Source organism: Papio anubis, chromosome 15, assembly GCF_008728515.1.
Source record: "Papio anubis isolate 15944 chromosome 15, Panubis1.0, whole genome shotgun sequence".
Taxonomy (NCBI): domain Eukaryota; kingdom Metazoa; phylum Chordata; class Mammalia; order Primates; family Cercopithecidae; genus Papio; species Papio anubis.
Window position 1 is genome coordinate 81000751 of NC_044990.1, and position 21157 is coordinate 81021907.

A 21157-nucleotide genomic window follows, 5' to 3' on the forward strand; every position below is an offset into this window, starting at 1 on the left:
AACAGCTTAAATTCCTTTATTAAGATGTCTTCTGAAATGTCCATATTATTACATAATAGTAAATAATTTGTCCAAACAAAATACAGATAACTAGGAATCATCTTTCTGGAGAAAGATCTAAAGATCAGTATTTCTCACCTGGGTGTCTTGACCGATTTGGGGTCCATGTAATGGGATAAAAACAACATTTTTTTAAAAACAGGAAATGTCAGTTCATCAGACTCATAAAATTGTAATTTCATTTTATGTATTAATGTGTATATCTTTGGGACATTGTGAAAATAGTTTGCAAGTCACTGCTTTAGAGAACAAGGAAAAGGTACTCTAGGAATCTATTAAAAATAGAAGGCACTTACCACGAAAGCCATAGCAATTATTTTTCTTATTTTAGTTGACCTTTCTCAAGTTTTGGTAGATTTTGTCTGAATTAGGTTGTATAGTTAGGAAAACATTGAATGAATAGAAAGGCATTTACTTGATGATTAGTAAAGCTTCATTTGAAGAACTTAGCAGCTAGAGTTATCTCTGCTTCTTCCTTTCTGTCTTCAATGCAAGTACACAATAAAGCTCTTATTTTAGAAATAATTAGTATTACAGTTTTACAGTCACATTACGAAGAAAAAAATACATGTATAATTCCCGGTTGATGAAGATAAATAGCATTTTGTATATAATTCTTAATAGATTTTTTCTCTGGGTTTCAGTGACTTGATTTGAAAAAGTATGTCACCCTTTTTAAAATTCCTTATAAAATGCAATAATATACTTTTTTTGTTTTTTTTTTTTTTAAAGAGTCTCACTCTACACTCCAGGCTAGATTACAGTGGCACAATCGTAGCTCACTGTTGCCTCCAGCTCCTGGGCTCAAGCGATCTTCCCACCTCAGCCTCCCTGGAGTGGCTGGGACTACAGGCATGTGCCACTATGCCTGGCTAAGTTTTACTTTTCGTAGAGAGAGGTCTTATTGCCCAAGGTGGTCTAAAACTCCTGGCCTCAGACAATCCTACTGGCTCAGCCTCCCAAAGTGCTGGAATTACAGACATGAGCCACTGCACCCAGCCTGAATATTGTCACTTTTAACAGATCATAAATAGCACTCAAATATGATATACATCTTTAAAATGGTTTATGTGAAGCTTTTAAAATTTTGAATATTCAGTTACTAATAATTTAAAGAACTAAAGAAATTGCTATTTGGAACAACAGTTTAACTTACAGTGCATTGTGTTGCCCAGAGAGTAGTTATTGGTTTGGCAGGTGAGTTTGACTTTCTAAATAACACTGTTCAGTTTGAACACTGTTGAAATACTTCGTGAGTAGCTGGAATGCTTTTTTTCTAAACGTAACCATTAAATATGTACTGTAGAGAAATCTTCATAGCATTTCTGCTCTGAAGATTCTTCTTGACTGTCTCTTTAAACCATAATCAAGATTTCTCAAGATTAAAGGTACAAAATTATTTCTATTAAATTGATACTATGTTAACCCCTTGAGAATTGTCATAAAAATATTAATATTGGCACAAAGAAGAAATTATTGTGATACAGCAAGTGACAAATAGCGCCATTTTTCTTTTGATTAGAAATTAAAACTACCAGGTTTATAATTTTTACTAATAAAAAAATTCCCTGTCCTGAAACATCTTGTAGGATTACACTAACTTTTATAGTTAATTTGATATATTTAATACGTAAAATGCTGATTACAAAACCTTGGTTTTTGTTTCCGTGAGATAATTCATCATAAACTTTCTTTGTCTCTTTTTTGCTTTTAATGATAGTTTAAGGTTGGTAGGATATCTTTTTTCCTACTTTTGATAGGTCTTTGTTAGAGTTCATTGTAAATCCTAAATTAATTTTAAAGATGGCTCATTTTAAATTCAATTCTCTTTTCTCTCTTCTGTACTAAAACAATAGCACATATCTCTGAGTCTGAGGAGGAAGTGCCTCACAACATACAGGCTGCCTCCCTAAGAGCAGCAGACCTCTCTCCCTGATACCGCGAGGAGGTGCGGAAAGCTCAGGGAGAAAGACTGGAGACCGCTCATTCTAGCACACTGGGTGGCAGAGAAGCTCAATTCCATGGAAAATGGAGCTATATTAACAGAAAGTAAATATTGGAGGCCACTTAGCCCCTTCAATTCCTAGATGTGTTGTCTTTACTGTACTGATGACACGGATGCAGTCTGTTTTCATAAGAACTTGCTGGTAGAAGATCAGCTCAGATTTTGCGCTTACCTTGGCTTTGCTCAGGGCAGTGCCCGCCCAGAGAGTGAACCTTGAGAAGGAGAGGAGAAGGACAGGCAGCTGGGTCCTGAAAGAGCTAGCCCAAGCAGTAGACCTGTTTCCTTTTCCCAGTCTCATGTTTCACATAAGGACTTTGTTTACAGGTTCTGGCTCCCTGACCTCAGAGGGAGAATGACAGCCAGTGGCTACAAATGGATTTATATGGTTATATCTGACGTCAAAGTGGTTTTCTGTGCTTTAAATGAATCAGTGTGGAGATAGCAGTTATTATTTTGTGTTGGAATACTATTAGAACTACAACCATAGTTCCTGGTTTACTGTTACATCATTTTATACCCTGAAATTGTGTTTATTTGTGAAAATTGTTAAAATGGGAATATTTGTGTAGTATATGCTCCTAAACATCCTATTTACAGGGAGGTGGGGACTTGCAATATTATTTTTTTACTCAACCAGAGTAAAGCTTTTTCAGTGAATGTCTTTTTGGTAACATTTGTTTCAATTTTATGAACTTTGTTAATTAAAATGAATATAGTATTTTAATTTAGCACCATTTTAAATACAAACCCAAAGATAGAAATTGAGGAACTGACTTAATAAATAATGGCTTAATTAAGGACACCCAGTTATTGTGCCAAAAACAAATCTAGCAGATATAGCATGTGATTTCATTTCCCAAATAATGCTTTACCTTTCACAAGTCAAGATTTATCTGTGAATAAAATAAATACAGTTACTCTCCATTTCTCTGCTGCTGTCTTCAAAGCAAAACTTCTCAAAAGACCCACAGACGTATTGACTTCCATTCTCTTTTCATCTCTGTCTTCTCTGGCCTGGACTGTTCCACTGTCCCCTGACACTGTTCTTGTCCAGGGGGGTCAGCAGGCTCTGTGCTGCCAGGTTTTCAGTTCCTTCCTACTTCATCGTCCACTGCCTCTCAGCTAGGTGGGCAGTTGATCATTTTCCTTCTTGCTGGTTTTTCCTCAAAGCTTCCATGATCCCAGGTGCTTTTTGTTTTCCCTTTCTCACTCACAGAGCTGCTTTTTCCATTCTCCATCCCTAATCTTATTCATCTACATATTTTTCAGCATTGTCGGCAAACGCATTGGTTCTACCTTTAAAGATCTCAAATCTGTTCATTTTCTCCAATTTTGTTTTTAGTCTAAGGCGCAGCGTAGGGTTTCCTAGGTTTGTTTCCTAACTTGTTGTTTTCCTGCCTCCACGTTTACCCTCTATAATCTATTTTCCAAATAGAACACAAACCAAAATTTTCATCCATACAGGAACTAGAGTCATTAAACAAAAAGCAGAAATCTTTAATCATGTCACTGTCTTTTGTAAAACTCTTCTGGTATGCTTCTTAGTGCGCTTAGAATACTATATATAGTATTTTTTCTTTTCTTTTTTAAACCATATTCTCTCAAGCCCTACTTAAGTTGGCTGCCGCCTGCTTTCTCAGAAGATACAGCTGTGCTTGCTTTATACCCAGCTCAGGTCTTTACACTTGCTCATCTTCTCCTTGTTCATTTAGGGTCGTTTGCATAAGATATTACCTCTTCAGAGTGGCTTTCCGTAGCCACTTTGTGTACATCGGCTCCCCCTTGTTACCTGACAGTCACTCTATCCTTTTATTCTGTTTTGTTTTCTTCGTATCAGATGTCAGCATCTGGTGTGTTCTTTACCTATTCGAGCATTACCTGGCACGTCGCGGGGACTCAGTAAGTCCTGTTGGTTTAATGAAGGTGTAAATGTCCCCTTAAATTTACTTAGAGGATCTTTTTTTACTTTGGACTTATTTCATCCTCTTCTCAGATTTAAAATGTGAAAGGTTAGTGTACTTTTGTCATCTGTCTGCCAAGTAAAGCCAAGAATACCAAATATACTCAAATGGAGAAAAGTGGGTTCTTCTCTCTTTTATTTTAAAGGAGATATTTGAAGTATCAGTACTCAGCATCAGTTTGTGAGAAAATTACTGTGACCAGAGATTGGAATTTTTGGTGTATTGTGACCCTTAGAATCTAGAATACAGTGTAGTACTACTCAGGTGCAGCCCATGTTACATGACATGTAGCTATTGAAGATGATTTTGACATATGTAAAATTAAGCATATTAATCTAAGAATCTCTCTCCACATTCGTAGGATGTAATCCCTGTTCATTACTACTTAATACCTCCACCAACAAAGACTAAGAACGGCAGCAAAGATAAGGAAAAAGATTCAGAAAAAGAGAAAGATTTGAAAGAAGAGTTTACTGAAGCATTACGAGATCTTAAAATTCAGTGGATGACAAAGTAGGTTTTTAAATGTATTTTACTTCTTTAAATGTTTAGTTCTGTTTTCTCAACTATAACAATATTGTGTATATATACATAGACCGTATTTTAAAATGTTAATAGCAGATGGTAGGATTATAGGTGCTTTTAAATTTTCCTCTTTTTATATAAATGTGTAATTTATTTAAATTATAAATTTGTAATTTTGTGATTAAATGTTTTAATTTTTATTTTAATCACTCTAATTTGTTCTTGGAAGATAATTATATTGGAAAGTATAAAAAAGAAAAATCACTTTTGCCCACAATTCATAAATAGTCATTGTCCTCACATTATTTTTTTCTTCTGTGTTTGTACATGTAGCAGTGTGGATAAAATTAGTTTCCATTTTTCAGTTACTTTTTTATTATGATTTAACAGCCCTGTGAAATACCATTTGTAATGTCTGTGTTGTATATGGTTCTATGGATGCAGCATAATGTATTTAAACGTTTTATTTTGCATATGTATATTTATAGCTTTTCTTCCTGATGCTGTGATAAACATTTTTATACATAAAGGTGATTTTTTAAAATTTCCATCATGTGGCATCTTAAAAGTAAAAATCGTCTTGCTATATTTTGCCAGATTGCCTTCTGAGATGAGTATAATAATTTACACTCATCTAGCCATGTATGTGTGCTACTACACAATGCAAAAGCGGGCCATTACTGCTGTCTTAAATTACATCTCTAGTTATTATTAAAGGAGAGCTTTTTAGATGGTATCATTCATTATTAGTGTAGCTTCTGACAGTTGAGCGTATTCTTCACCTTTTTTTCCTGTTGAGACATTAGATGTTTCTGGTTGATTAAAACTTTTTACATAAAAGATATTAATGCTTTTCTGCACTTGCCACAGATTTTACTCTAGTTTACTCTTTGACTTTGGGCTTACTTTCTACTTGAAATTTATTCTATGTAGTCAAATCAGTTGCTTTTTCCATCTGTTGTGCAATATTTCTTTTACTGCTGGTATTTTATGGGAATCCTCTTTAGCTGATTATGTATGCATCCTTGCAGTTACATGGTTTTAGAGGGAATAGAAGTCATCATGATGTGAAAATATTTCCCAGAGATTGAACCATTGTAATGTCAGTTCACATGCAAATATACCTTTCCCACTTAAAACTACGTTGTATCTCCACTGGAAGTTAAAGTCTTCAGGTCTGTCTCTGCCTGATTTTAGGATGTCGTAAACAGTTGACAATAAAATATAAATTCTTCAAAAGTGAAATTGCAGAGATTGTCTTCTGGCATGACAGCCTGAGGAGACCCATGATGCTGGTCCCCAGTAAAACTAGTGAAAATTATTTTAAAACAAAACAAAACAACTTTTAAAAGCCCCTGGAAATGGTCCAAAGGACATACAGCAAATGAAGAAACATCTATTCAAAAATACCTACAAAAATTGGTTAAGAAAAGCAAGAGTCGGTGATATTTGAACCAAGACCACTGCCTCCCTTTCCTCTCGCAGTTCAGTGAGCCAGAAACTTTACTTCCGATCTTGCCTTCAGGAGCTCCAGCTCCTGGGGGAGGAAAGGCTTTCCTCCTTGGAGAAGCAGGATGTCATCATTTCTCATCCTGACCCACTGCCAGTTGCAGCGGCTCAGTTCCTGCTGAGTGCTGTCAAAAGGTGGGGACTCTCTTCTTCTGCTAACCCTTACTTGTGAAGTACTGTTGGGAACACTGGGGCCCTAATATCCAGGAGGCTGTGGTTCCATAGCACACGAGGCAAGCTGAGAAGACCACAGGAGAGTGCTAAGCTCCTTAAGTGGGCATGTGACTCGCAGAAAAACATGCCATTCTTCCACTCCCTGTTCCAGAGCTTGGGCTTAGTGATTTTGCCAGTGGGGCCTCAGGAGTTCATAAAACTGACAGCTCCTAATTTCTTCCTGAAGGAATTGACTTCATTTGCAACAGAAGATAGAGAAGTCCGTGTACCTAAGGGTTCTCTCCAAAATGGGGAAAAAAGGAATGAAAAAAAATGAACAGAGCAGAGCCTCAGAGAAATGTGGGATACCATTAGTGCACCAAAATCCATGGAACAGGAGTACCAGGAAAACAGAGAGAAAGCAAAAATATATCCAGTGAAATAATGGCTGGAAACACCCCATATTTATTGAAAGATATTAACCTACATATCCAGGGAACTCAATGAACTCAAAGTAAATGGAAAGAAATCCACAAATAGACATAGCGTGTTAAAAATACTGAAAGTCAAAGATAAGGAGAAGATCTTGAAAGGAGCAAGACAAAACTCCTCATCACTTATAAAGAAATACTAGTAAGGTTAACAACTGACTTCTGAGCAGAAACAGTAGAGGTCAGATAGCAGTGGGATTCTGAGTGCTCAAAGTCTCAACCAATAATCCTATATCCAGCAAAACTATCCTTTAAAAATGAAAATGAAATAAAAAACTCCCAGGTAAACCGGAGAATTTGTTGCTAGCAAACCCACCTTATAAGAAGTACTAAAAGAGGTTCTTCAACCTGAAAGCAGGTGATCTCAGGCAGTAATTTGAATCTACATCGGTGAGAGTGGGGAAAGAAATGCTGGTAAAGTTAATTATTATGGAATTATAAAAGCATGAAGTTCTCCTTTTTTTCCTGTTAACTAATTTAAAAAGCTCTTCTATGAATGTTGTGTATACATTAGGCCTATGTAATATTTAAACGTAATAGTCTGTAATATATATTTACTGATAGCACAAAGGAGCAAAACTGTATTGGGCTAAAGAAATGACTGCAGATAGTAAAGTAATTATTATAACGATTGGTGTATAACAGTAATAGATACAACAGATAGAATACTACTACACAAGGAAGGAGAGGGGAGTAGAGCTATAAATGGATAACATTTCTATATCTCACTGAAATTAAGCTAGGAAAAATCTGAAGCTGATTCTTATAAGTTAAGATGTATATGGTAAGCCTTAGAGCAACCACTAAGGAAAACTAAAAATAAACTGAAAAAAATCATTAAATAAATTTAAATGTTCATTTAAAAATATTCACTTAATACAAAAGAAAGCTGTGAAGGAGGAACAGTGGAACAAAAAAAGACATAGGATACGTCAAAAACAAAAAATCAAATCAAAGACCTAAGTCCAAATATATCAATAATTTAAAGTTAACAGCAAATTAAGAGAATCCCATTTACAATAACATTGAAAAAAATAAAATGTGTCGGAATATGTTTAGCAAAAGAGATGTAAGAATTACACATCAAAACTATAAAACATTGTTGAAAGAAATTTAAAAGACCTGAGTAAATGGAAAAGGTATTCCATGTCTGTGGACTAGTAGACTTAATATCATTACACTACTCTTCATATTGATCGAACGATTCAGTTGAATTCCCATCAGAATCCTTGAAGACTTCTTATAGAAATTAACAAGCTGATTCTAAAAGTCATATGTGATTCCCTGAGACTCAGAATAGCCAAACAATCTTGAAAATTAAGAACAAAGTTGGGCTCACACTTCCTGATTCCAAAACTTAAATACAAAGCAACAGTAAACAAGACAGTGTTATACTGGCACAAGGGTAAGACATATATAGATTAATGGAATAGAATTAAGAGTCCAGAAATAAAACCATGTGTCTATGGTCAGCTGATTTTTATTTTTGGCAAGGGTGCTGATGCAAAGACCATTTAATGAGGAAAGGATAGTATTTTCAGCAAAGGATGCTGGGATTGGATAGCCATATGTGAAAAGAATGAAGTTGGACCCTTGCCTCACATCATGTATACAAGTTAACTCAAAATGTATCAGAGAGCTGAAACTATAAAACTCCTCAATGAGGACATAGTGGTAAACTTTCATGACCTTACATTTGGCAAACAATTTTTAAAGATACCAAAAGCATAAGTAACATAAGAAAAAAATAGATAATTTGGACTTAATCAAGATTAAAAGCTTTTGTGCTTCAAAGCATAGCATCAAGAAAGTGCAAAAAAAGGCCTATTTGCAAGTTATATATTTTTAAGGAGCTTGTATGCAGAATATGTAAAGAATGCTGACCTTTTTTTTTTTAATATTTTGAGGCAGGGTCTCTCTCACTCTGCCACCCAGGCTGGACTGCAGTGGCACGATCATAACTCACTGCAGCCTTGAACCCCTGGGCTCAAGGGATCTTCCCACTTCAGCCTCCCAAATAGCTAGGACTACAAGTGCACGCCACCACGCCCAGCTAATTTTTTTAAGGGATGGAATCTCACTGTGTGGCCCAAGCTAGTCGAACTCCTGGCCTCAAGTAATCCTCCTGCTTCAGCTTCCCATAGTGTTGGGGTTACAGGCATGAGCCACCTCCACACCCAGCCCCCAGAATACAAAAGTAATTCCTACAATTTCGTAATACAAAGGCAAATGGCCCAATTTTTTAAATGGGTGAAGAATCTGAATAGATATTTCTATAAAGATATACCAATGACCAGTAAGTGCATGAAAAGATGCTCAAAATCAGTAGTCTTCAGGGAAACGCACATAAAAATCACAATGAAATAGAACTTCACACTAGGATGGCTAGAATCACAAAGTCAGATGATGAGTTTTGGCAAGTATGTGGACAAGGCAGAATCCTCAGACATTGATGGTAAAGAATACAAAAATGATGCAGACTTTTTGGAAAGCAATCTGACTGCTCTTCAAATGATTAAGCTTAGTTTCCATATGGCCCAGCAGTTCCACTCCCAGGTATATACCTAAGGAAAATAAAAACCTATATTCACACAAAAACATGTTCATGACAGTTTATAGCAGCATTATTCATAATGGCCAAAAGGTGGAATATCCATCAGCTGATGAATGGACAAACAAAATGTGATGTATCCATACAGGGGACTCCTCTTCAGCCATGAATAGGATTAATACAGGCTCCAACATGAATGAACCTTGAAAATAGTATGTTAAGTGGTAGTAGCCAGTCACAAAAGACCTTGTATTAATATGATTCTATTCATATTAAATGTCCGGAATGAGGAAATTTTCTATAGAGACAGAAAGTAGATTAGTGGTTGCTTAGTGCTGGGGAGGCTGGGGAGATCTGATAGCTAAAGGGTATGGCAATTTCTTTTTGTATTGATGAAAAATATTTTAAAGTTGACTGTTGTGATAGTTGCATATATCTGTTACTGTGCTGGAAAACATTGAAATTTACACTTAAAATGGGAAAATTGTGTGGAGAAAAAATTGAAAAGGTTTACCTAATAGGTGTTTTAGAAGAAAACAGCAAAAAATTATTACCATTCCCTTACAAAACTTAAAAAACCTTAGAACGGTTTTTGGAAAAAAAAAAAATTTATAATTAAGGTGCAGTAGTTTTAACATGTAAAATGAAAGTGTTGATTTTGCCCTTGTATAATTGTTAGGGAAAAGAGAAAAACAGGACTTAATTTTTTTTTTACTAAGAATTAGTGTAAATTTTGTTGTCTACAAGTTAAATTTATTTTCATAGAAAGTTAGTTAGAGTATCAAAATCCCAGTCAACCTTATTTTTATGCTACTATGGAGTTTTGTTAATATAGTAAGTGACTTTAATGTAAGTTACCCACTTCTGGTGCTAGTTACTTACCATTTGTATGTTAATTTGTTTTTATGCTGATACATATAATCAGGTAGAATTGAGAATGTTATTCAGCCTCTGCATCAGGGAATGTAGAATAACTGTATTCATTCAAGACTTTAGAATTTTCAGAAAAGTTTAAATTTTTATTTTTTTTAGAATTTTCAGAAGAGTTTAATAGATCTTAGACATTTTTAAATCTTTTCATCTTTCTAGCTATTTGTGAATGTGCTTTTCTTCCTTTTAAATAAATATAATAGCTGGTATGTAAGAAAGCTATTGATGCATATTTTTATTTGGATATCTTATTGAACTCTTAATTGAAATAATTTTCAGTTTTTATTTATTTTATTTTTTGTTTTTGTTTTCTTTGAGATGGAATCTCACTCTGTCACCAAGCTGGAGTGCAGTGGCTCAATCTCAGCTCACCGCAACCTCCGCCTCCCAGGTTCAAGTGATTCTCCTGGCGTGTGCCACCACTCCCAGCTAATTTTTGTGTTTTTAGTAGAGATGGAGTTTCACCATGTTGGCCAGGATGGTCTTGATCTCTTGACCTTGTGAGCCACTGCACCCAGCCCAGTTTGATTTATTTTGTTTTCTAGTTAACCATTTATACTACCTGCCAATAATGATAATCCTTGTCAATGACTATACATTTCAGATTAATGTCTTATTTTATTGGCTTAAACTTCCAAGTAATGTTAAATAATAGAGAAGACAGAAATACTCTTTTTAAAAGAAAAAGTAAATATTTATCTCCTTCTTACATACTTAGGCTGGATTCTAGTGACATTTATAACGAATTGAAAGAAACATATCCTAATTATCTTCCTCTGTACGTTGCTCGACTTCATCAATTGGATGCTGAAAAGGTTAGACATGTTCATTCTAATACATCTTATTTTGTTTGTAATTAGATAAGGTTTGTGTTTTGAGGAAAAGTGCATTATTATCTTTCTCTTTTGTTCTTGCTAACTAAAACATGTTTTCTCAAATTGAATGTTGTATTAAGCTGTTTTCATGAAGGTTATGATAAGACCTAGCCACTACTCTGAGTTTAGTTTAGGATTCTTGCTCATGCTTGGTCAGTGAGATTAGTAATAGAGAAGATACCCTAAGGACTGTTTTCATTACCTTAACCTAAAGGGTAAGGGGCAGAAGGTAGTAATCCTGGCCAGGTGGAAATCTGAACACCTTCGCTGAAAGAATTCCTACTTTGCATTAACTTTGTTAATGATTCCCATTTATGAGAGTTGGCTGTAGTTCTAGCCTGTGATGAGATGAACCAGTTCTCATTAGTCATCAAAGCAGTGGAAAAGTGCTGTCCTAATCAAGATAAAAATCATCAAGGGTTCAGAGTGAACCAAAGGGTGTTTAAAGGAGATTTCTTAAAAGACTTTAACAAGAAAGAGGCAAATTGTTGGGAACATCATGGTAATCACAGTTAGACTGTTGATTATAATGTTTACTGTCATCTTTGTGTTTTTGATGATGGACCAGAAAGAACTGGTTTCATCAGCTAGGGCTTTTTTTTTTTTTTTCCTCCCTGTTTTCAGGTAGTGTGCAACTAGAGTAACAACAATAGCCAATCACATTTCTAGAATCTTAAGAAATACAGAAAAGGAGTTACCTTTGTTAAAAAAAAAAAAAAAAGAAAACTTTACATTTTTATGAAGTTTATATTTTGCTTACTTTTACCATTGTACTCCAGCAGGGAATGTAAATAAGGTATTTTTATTATACATCTGAGCTCAAGTTTTATAGATATCAGCAATTAGAAAAATTACATTAGGAGAGAGCATGGAGCCCCCTGGGTTCAATTATGTAGTTTACTCACATTGCAGTTGTAGCTCTCATGGTTGAGACAGCAGAAGTGTAATTTCTTTCATATGCTGATTGATGTACCTATTTTTTATTACTTCTTTTTTCATCTCCAGGAACGAATGAAAAGACTTAATGAAATTGTTGACGCGGCAAATGCTGTTATTTCTCATATAGATCAAACAGCCCTAGCAGTTTATATTGCGATGAAGACTGATCCCAGGCCTGATGCAGCTACTATAAAAAAGTACCTAACCAGTAAATAATCTTTCTTGCATCTCATTTCTTAGTTAACTTGTTTTAAAAGTAGGGACTAATAATATAGAGAATATTGCTTTTCTGATGTTTGTTATATCCTTATAATGGGAATTATCACTATTTGGATACTCTCTCCTTAGAAATTTTAAAATAATTTTGTCCAATCTTTTTAAAAGCCCAAGAAAAGTAATTTGCCTTCTCTGCTATTAAGTACTGTCAAGGTGGAGAGATATGAGTGTCTGTGATCAAGCAGTCCAACCACTTGAGAGGGTTTATGTGAATTGGACCATATCAGGAAGACAAAAATTAACACTGTAAAATTAATTTTTAAAATGTTTATTGTCCAATAACATGAAAAACCCAATATTTGGTTTGTAGTGAAATAAATGATAAAAAATAAAATTAGGTAAAACTATCTGGCAACTTTTATGAAACTGGCTTTATAGTATTACTTAGGGAGAATAGAAGGAAAGAATTTAGAGTTTTGCCTTTAGAAAACCTAATGCTGTGTGTAAATAGAGAAGCTTCCCTGGGTTTATGAGTGGTTGGTATGGTTCCTTCCATGCAGGAGTGTGATTTCCATATGTTGATATAATGGTCCAGTGACTCTGAACCAAGCTACCATTTGGTCATTTTCACCCTTCCATGAACTCTTAAACCATCACCTCATGGTAGCTCTTCCAATGTCAGTTACTTGTTTATCACTTTGGTTCATTTTCAACATAACAAGATCGTTAACTAGTAGAAATATCCTGATTCTTTTGTGGTTATTATAACTAATTAACCAAAACTATTCAGGCTGCCTGAAAATACTAAATTTTCCTTAAAAATTTTATCAGTTTTAGTATTTTTTTCTACATAAAATAGTTGGATTCTAAACTGCTAGAATTCTTTCCATTATATCATTTATATTGACACTATAGGATCTTACGAATCTTACAAGCAATAATTTGCAAGTGGGATAGGATGTATTTAAAATTAGTTCTTTGGCCACTGTTAATACCTTTTCATATTTTTCAAAAGAATAGTCTCAAACCATTGCCATTTTGTTGTTGTTGTTAATAATAGAAAATACAGCCGCCATTTATTAAGTGCCGATTATATACAAGGGACTATTGAGGGCATTTTAAATACATTGTTTTATTTAAATTTAGTCTTCCAAACAACATGAAAGGCAGAGGCCTTTGTATCCCCCTTTTAAGGAAGAGAAAACTGAAGTTCAGAGGGGTTAGATGACTTGGCCCAGTTGCCACTGCTAGGATGTTGGAAAGCACATAGTCAAATCAGGGTCTGCCTCCACAGCCCATGCCCTTTCTTTTCTCTGTATATTCTTACTGCCTTCTTGAGAAGGTTAACATAACTCATTATTATCTCACAGAAAAAGGAGCATCATCTGCCTCCCACACATCCTCATTGTGTTCCTTTCTGTCTCAGGGTGATCATTGTTCATCTTATTATAAGAGGAGGCTGGCCTTGGTCACTTTAAAACTGTCTTCTGCAGATCACCAGTGATAACCAGTTGCTAAAAAAGAATGGCCCATTTTGAGTCTTCCTTGAGCTCTCTGCAGCCCCTGCCATTAACTATCCCATATACTTTCTAGCTTTTGTTATTTTTTATACTTTGTGAAAATAATATGATTTTCTCAAACTCAGATATTACATGAAATAACACATATGGTTTTCTCAATTTTACGATCCACAGAGGAAACTCAATCTCGGATTACAGTGAGCCATAAACTAATACAAAATTAGTTTTATTTTGTTATTGGTCTTTTTTAATCACTGTTTTTAATCTCGTTTTTTTTTTTTTTTTTTTTTTTTAATTTCTACTCTTTGGAGATTACTAGACACTGACTGTCATGGCTATTGGAAATAAGCCGGGATAAAACTAGAAAGAAGCCATAAAACTTTGTAATAATGCTGAGAGTGGAGCTGCTTTAAGTTTTTAGCAACACTGGGTCAACTTGTCTATCCTTGTAATTAAAGAATTTCTCTCCAGGCCTTTGCTTTGGCCTGACTGAAATAGACTCTGGCCAGGTTGTGTTTGGACAGAAGACAATTTTCAGAGTTGAAATATTTTACAAGATGCTATCAGGAAATACTTAACATTTCTTACAGATGTCATCTGTGGGCAAGTAGCAGCCAACTTAAGCATTAATTTCTCATTTCCATGCAAAATTGCTTTTTCTTAAATCACTAACATCAAATATTATAAAATGCCATTTTCTAATCTTAAAAATGATACTAACTTTTTGTTAATTTGATTTCAAGGTATTTATTGAGCAAATACTTCATGTAAGGCATCACTGACTGGGACTTAAAAAATGAACAAAATAGTCTCTACTTTTAGGAAACTTACCATCTAATATAGAAGATGAAATTGCCAGATAGGAAATTATTAAGAGATAATGAAATACAAGTATTTTTTAATAAATATTTCAAATTGTAAAAACCTGTAGAAAGAAAAGCTGACTTTCTCCTGAGTGGAAAAAGCCTCATGTATTAAAAAGGTATTCAATCTCAGCCAGTCAGTACACAACCTAAGGAGAGGAAAGGAATACTCTAGATATGTAGCATTCAGAGTACATGATCAGAGGATGCTAAAATAGAAAGGGCTCTTACGGCTAATTTAACCCAGGTCTGACAAATGCAGATTACCTATGTCACCTCCAGGTTGCCTTCTGATTTCTGCATCATTCCAGCCCTTCTCTGGGCAGCCAGGATCCATCAGGCAGCATTTGCCGAGTCTGCCCTGCAGACTCTGGCCGAGCGACGGATGAAAGGAGTACTCAGACACAGGTATCCAGTGAAAGAGCGGGCTAGGGGACTGCCAGCACTAGGGGCCGAAGAGAGTTAGTAGTCCCCCTAAGCCAGTGATGCTCACGTTTATTTAGTAGAGATTTAATGACAAAGGCGTGGAGCAAACACAATTTGTGGGTAATAAACATTGTCGACCCCCCGAGCAGAGAGCAGTCCTGCATGCAAATGATCAAAGGTTGGTTTTTGGAGACAGGAGTAAACAAAGTTATCTAGATAAGTTCCTTTACATTCCCTTGTTATCTGCCCTTTGCTCTCTGGCTCCAGATAAGAGAATTTAGCTGCCTTCAGTCAAATCCTCTTTCGAAGCTTTTGTGAGACCTCCCAACCTTCCAAGAAGGTTTGCATCTTTCCCTCTAACTTTAACCCACCACCCTGACTGGTGTCCTACATCTCCCCCTTTTCTGTTTTTTGCATCAGGTTTTGTTGATTGAAGAGTACAGATGTGTGCAGTAACCAGTTTGTCTGGCATAGTGATTACTGCTTGTATTCCAGCTTTGCATTCCTAGAATTAGTAAATAATATAAGACAAACATGAGTATAATCAGTAACATGCTTTTCCAATCAAGGAGTGACGTGTAGTTTTTCTTGGCACCTCAGTCCAATGTGTGCTGTTACTAAGGAACCCCACTGGGGGTGTATTAACCCCTTCCTGCCAAGCAGTTACATTATTAGAGCCTGGGAAGGTGGTGTCTGCCCAGGTAACAGGGCAGAAGAAAGGCAAATCTAAGAGATGAGCCCAGTAGAGGTAGCAGGTACGGGTTGCAGGCAGAGTGAGAGAATACAAAGGTTTAATACCCTATGAGAGTTGCAGTGTACAGCAGAAGGTATAGCAAGGAACAGATTATCTGGAGTGAATGACATCTATGTCTAGAGCAGGATTCGCTTAGCCTCCTGAGTTTTCTTCTTCAGCATCCCCCAGGTAATGTCCGGGGCTTGTGTCGTCTGAAGAAGCCGCATCATCCAGGGCTATGGGTCCTGCAGGGTCATTTTATTCATTTCTGGTACCAGATTGGGTCCTAGCCATGCTATGGTATGGTTTGATGCCTCATGCTGGAATCCAGAGAGGACCTGAGGGGGTGTGAACACAAGCATATCTTCTTCCCAACGTTAACAATTCATTTGAACCACACCATACATTACTGTTTATATCTTTCCATAAAACTGCAGGGTTTAATGTCTTGAGAGGTTTTAGCAAAGTGCTTTTCTATAGCTGATTGAAATTTATCATTTAGATTTACAAAGTAAGGGTAAATAAGGCTTGTGCCAGTGGTGTTGCAGGGTCCTTACTCATATTCCTTTGTTGTTGTTGTTGTTGTTGTTTTCTGAGCGTATTTTTAAGGGCAGATTGGACACGTTCTACTATGGCCTGTCCTTGGGGGTTGTAAGGGATGCCTGTGGAATATTGGATGTTCCACATGTGACAAAATTGCTGAAATGTTGAGCTGGCATAAGCTGGACCATTATCAGTTTTAATTTTTGTGGGCCACTCCATAAATGCAAAAGTTAAAAGAAGATGTTTAATAACATATTAGGCAGACTTTCCAGGAAGAGCATGTGTGCTGATTAGGTGAGAATTGGTATCAACAGATACATGTACATATCTTAGTTTTCCGAATTTAGGGACGTGTGTAACATCAGTTTGCCATAGACGATTAGGATCTAGTTCTTTAGGGTTAACACCTGTTAAAGGAGCAGACGTGCCTGTGAGCTGGCAGTTTGGGCATTGCAGGATAATGTGTTTAGTCTTTGGGTAAGTTGAAATTGGTTAGATAATTTTCTCCAATTTTGGTGGAAACGTTGATGCGAATGGGTGGCTTGGTCAAGCAGTGACATCATAATCTGCAGGTCTGCTTGATCATTGCCATAAGCTAGGGGGCCAGGCAGTGAGCTGTGGGCCCGAATGTGTGTAATAAAACTAGGATGTGTACGTTGATCCACCAATTGCTGAGATCAAAGAAAAACTACACACAGGGTGGGCTCAAGAGTGGACTTAATGAGGGCTGTTTCAAGGTTTTGCAATAAACTAGAGTAAACAGAGTCACTAACAATATTGATAGGCTGAGCAGAAAAGGTCTCCAGGGCCAATATTAAGGCTCTAACCTCAGCTCTCTGAGTGTTATTAAATCCAGAACGAATGAGGGAATTGCGCAGTCTCCACCAAATAGCCATCTTCCCATTTTTTACCAGAGCCGTCAGTAAAAAGCATTAAAGCATTAGGTATGGTGAGGGTGAACCACTTTTGTAGGCATAACTATAGGAGTACAAGATAAGAACTGAAGTAGTTTATCAGCAGGAAGGGCATGCTCTATATGGCCTGTATAATCAGAGAGTACTATTTGCAGGTCTAGAGATAAGGGCAAGACTACCTCGAATTGCTTTTTACTTAAAGGAATTCTGATGACATCAAGGTCATAACCTAGCAACTGATGGCATCATCTGCAGCCTAAATAGACTTTACCAACTAGTTGGATATAGGGAGATAGAGTTTTAGTTCCGGTGTGTGAGCAAAAAACCCATTTTAGGAAGCATAGCCCTGGGGACATCTGTCCTATTTAATCCTGTTGGGGAATGCTTAGTAGGAAAAACAAACAATTGAACTGAATATTGAATATTGTGGGTCTGTGCAATCCAGTTGCCTCTGAAAAATAGCATGCTGTATTTCCTCAATTTCCCTTTTTGCTGCAGGAGTTAAATACCTGGGAGAGTCTAGGGCTGTATTGCCCTTTAGGATAGAAAGCAGGTTTTGTAATGTATCAGTAGTTATGCGCAAGGTGGAGCGAAGCCAGTTAATATCGCCTAGTAATTTCTGATAATCATTTAAGGTGTGTAAGTTGTTAGTATTTAATTTAACTTTTTAAGGTCTTACTGACCGGTAAGTTAGAATGTTTCCAAGATATTTCCAAGGAGAAGACAATTGTACTTTTTCAAGTGCTATGATTAAACCTCTTAACTGTGTATTCTTTACGACAGAGGCATATAAACTTAAAAGTACTGGCTCTGTTGGAGCTGCTAGTAAAATATCATCCATAAAATTAATAATCTTGCAATTAGGCAAGTCTTTTCTACTGGGGAGCAAAGCCTGATTTACCTGATACTGACACAATATTCCTTGAGGAAGTACTTTCCAATGAAATTGGCGAGCTGGCCTCTATTGATAACTGCTATTGTAAACACAAATTTTTCTCTGTCCTGTTCTGCAAGGGGAATAGTATAAAAGCAGTCTTTTAAGTCAATAAAGTCAATAAGACTATAGGCCAATCTATAGGAATTGCCGCTGGGGAAGGGAGGCCCTGTTGAAGGGGCCTCATAGCTTGCAAATTAGCATTGATAGCCCATAAGTCATGCAAAAGTCTCCATTTGCCAGACTTTCTGGGAATGACAGAAATAGGCGAATTCCAAGTGCTGTTTGACGGTTGTATGTGGCTGGCTTTTAATTGTTCCTCAGCTGATTCATGGGCTGTTTGTAATTTCTCTCCCTTTAAAGGTCACTGTTCTACCCAAATAAGATTTTGAGAGAACCTCGTCAGGGATAGGGGAGGAGTAACAGTGGATCTCTAATAACATTATTAGAGATCTGCAGAGTGACCTCAACCCTCTTGTAAATGGGCTAGCAGCTCTGTTTTTTTGTTTTTGTTTTTGTTTTTTTATGCTTTTCCTTATGTCTTTTTAAGCATTAAAACTAACGGTTCATACACCTAATTGCCTTGTCGATTTTGCATTACCAGGCAGGCCAAGAGCTCCCCTTCTAATGCCACTTGCCTAAGACAGGGTCCCATAGCTATAGCATATTCCTTGTCTTTTCTCCAATTTATTGGAGGAGGGAGCTCAGGCAAAACCTCCATTCTGTCTTTGTTATTTTTGCCCTGTAACAGCGGGGCTGAGGGAGAAGGAGGAGGTGGTAAGGTAGATGATGGCTCCTCCTCCCTTCCCTTTGTAGGCTCTTCTGTGTATAGTGGGACCAAAGCAGCCCTAACTAAGGCCTGTAACCTTAGAGATGTTACTGGGACCTGTTGCCCTTGTGCATGATGTTTAGGATTTCTCCCGACTTGTTCCCAGAGCTCTATGTCTAGCGTACCTTCTTCCAGGAACCATGGGTTATGGGAAACAACAGTTTGCATTAGGTCCCTTAATTGAGCCTGTGAAAACGAGGCTCCACTAGCTTTAAGCAGCTGTTTCAATAGTTTTATATACTGTTGCTGTTGAGCTGATAACTGTTGCCCCACGATGAAACCCTAGCCTGAACAAGTCCCTCGAAATCCCAAGCGGGCACCAGTGACTTACTGACTGCGCAGTCTCTTCACCTTCATCTTTGAGGGTTCCATTGTGATCCATTGCAGCGTTCCTCACACGGGGCACCACCTGCCAAGTCTGTCCTGCAGACTCTGACTGAGTGACGGATGAAAGGAAAGGAGTACTCAGGCACAGGTATCCAGTGAAAGAGCGGGCTAGGGGTCTGCCAGCACTAGGGGCCGAAGAGAGATAGCAGTCCCCCTAAGCCAGCGATGTTCACATTTATTTAGCACAGATTTAATGACAAAAGCTTGGAGCAAACACAATCTGTGGGTAATAAACATTGTTGACCCCCAAGTAGAGTGAATGATCAAAGGTTGGTTTTTGGAGACAGAAGTAAACAAATTTATCTGATAAGTTTCTTTACATTCCATTGTTATCTGCCCTTTGTTCTCAGGCTCCAGACAAGAGAATTTGGCTGCCTTCAACCAAATCCTCTTTCAAAGCTTTTGCAAAACCCCCCGGCCTTCCAAGAAGGTTTCCATCTTTCCCTCTAACTTTTACCCACCACCCTGATCGATCTTCTACAAGCATTGGCCTGGGTGTGGAAACCTGCCTTGTCAACCCATTGCTGTTCCAAGCCCCTTTTCTGCTTCACAAAATCAGGATAGTAGTTGTGCCTGACACCTTGGGTTGTTGGAAGGCATAAACAAAGGACTGCTGAGAAGACATTTAAGGATGGCACTTGGCATCTAAGAGTGGAGGAGGGGAAGGAGGGTGGGTCAGGCGATGACAAGCCATGCAGATGCCCCACAGCTTGGAAGCCCCAAAAGTCTACTTGTAAATCCTTTTCTTCTTAATTCCAATGTGTACAAGCAGTACCCAGAAACATCTCCACAAAAAGGGAGTGAAAGTTGGTTCTTAAAGCTTTGAAATGCTGTGCTGAGAGGCACTGAGGGATCTTTTAGGCATAGTTTCATTTACATTGCAAATGTATTGGGGTTGGTAATTGTCCTCTTTGATGAACTCTGCCAGTCTGAAGGAATTTCTCAGCAGCTCTACTATCCACGTTGCCTCCCTGCTCACTTTCAAGGTACCAGATCAAATGGGCTTTGAACCTCTGAGAATACCCCAGTCTCCGGCAATGTTTCAGCAACAGCATTTTCCGTGGTACTTAGCATTCATGTTCCCTGCCATGCAGCCTCTTAGATTAACAGGACTCTTTGGTGCACAGATTAATGTGGGTGAGCCCTTGAGCTGTCAGGTTTTTGGGCTGATGGCTGCCTTTCCTACTGCGGATCCTTATTGATGGTATAGTCCCGGCAGGTTTCGCATGCTACACATTTCACTCTGAGTCTTTCAGAGTCACTCTTAGCCGTTAGTTTGTTCCACAGCTAAGTGCCTCATCATCATTTTCCACATTTTTTTGACGTGTATCTGACATGAGTTGGACAGAATGCCTCAAATAAGCATACATTCCAGAGACTAACACTTTCCCCTGGAGTGTAGGTGGTGGTTGTATTTCATTCAGCAATGATTTATTGAGTTTCCATTCTGTGCCGGGCATTATCCTAGGCACTTGGAATGCATTGAAGAAAACAAAGATGCCTGCCCTGGATCAAGGCAGTGTGCCATAGTGATTAAGAGCACAGATTACAGATTTCTACTGCTAAGCTTAGAATCCTGGATCTGCCACTTCCTAAGTGGAGGACCTTGAACAAATAGCATAGTCTCTTTGGGCCTGAGTTTCCTCCTTTGCAACGTGGCAGTAATTAATAGTCTCTCTTACTCAGAATGGCTTAAATGTGAATGAATTAACGTGTTAAAATGCTGAGACAGTTGCTGGCACATTCAGAGTAAAGCATTATATTTGGTTGTCCTAGTCATGAACTGAAAGTTT

At 37.3% G+C, this 21157-nt stretch overlaps 1 protein-coding gene across 7 annotated transcripts in view; it reads left to right on the forward strand.

The window, feature by feature from the left end:
* The window catches only part of TPP2 (tripeptidyl peptidase 2), an 83456-nt gene that overhangs the window by 57043 nt on the left and 5256 nt on the right, over positions 1 to 21157 (forward strand). For 2 of the 7 annotated variants that reach the window (XM_031655651.1, XM_031655652.1), the window contains 4 exons: positions 4388 to 4539; positions 10904 to 11000; positions 12066 to 12196; positions 14881 to 15006. In XM_031655651.1, the coding sequence (XP_031511511.1) occupies positions 4388 to 4539; positions 10904 to 11000; positions 12066 to 12196; positions 14881 to 15006 (506 nt within the window). Of the gene's footprint in view, positions 1 to 4387; positions 4540 to 10903; positions 11001 to 12065; positions 12208 to 14880; positions 15007 to 21157 lie in introns of all 7 variants that reach the window. The other 5 variants (XR_004178555.1, XR_004178556.1, XM_021929745.2 and 2 more) reach the window with 3 other exon arrangements.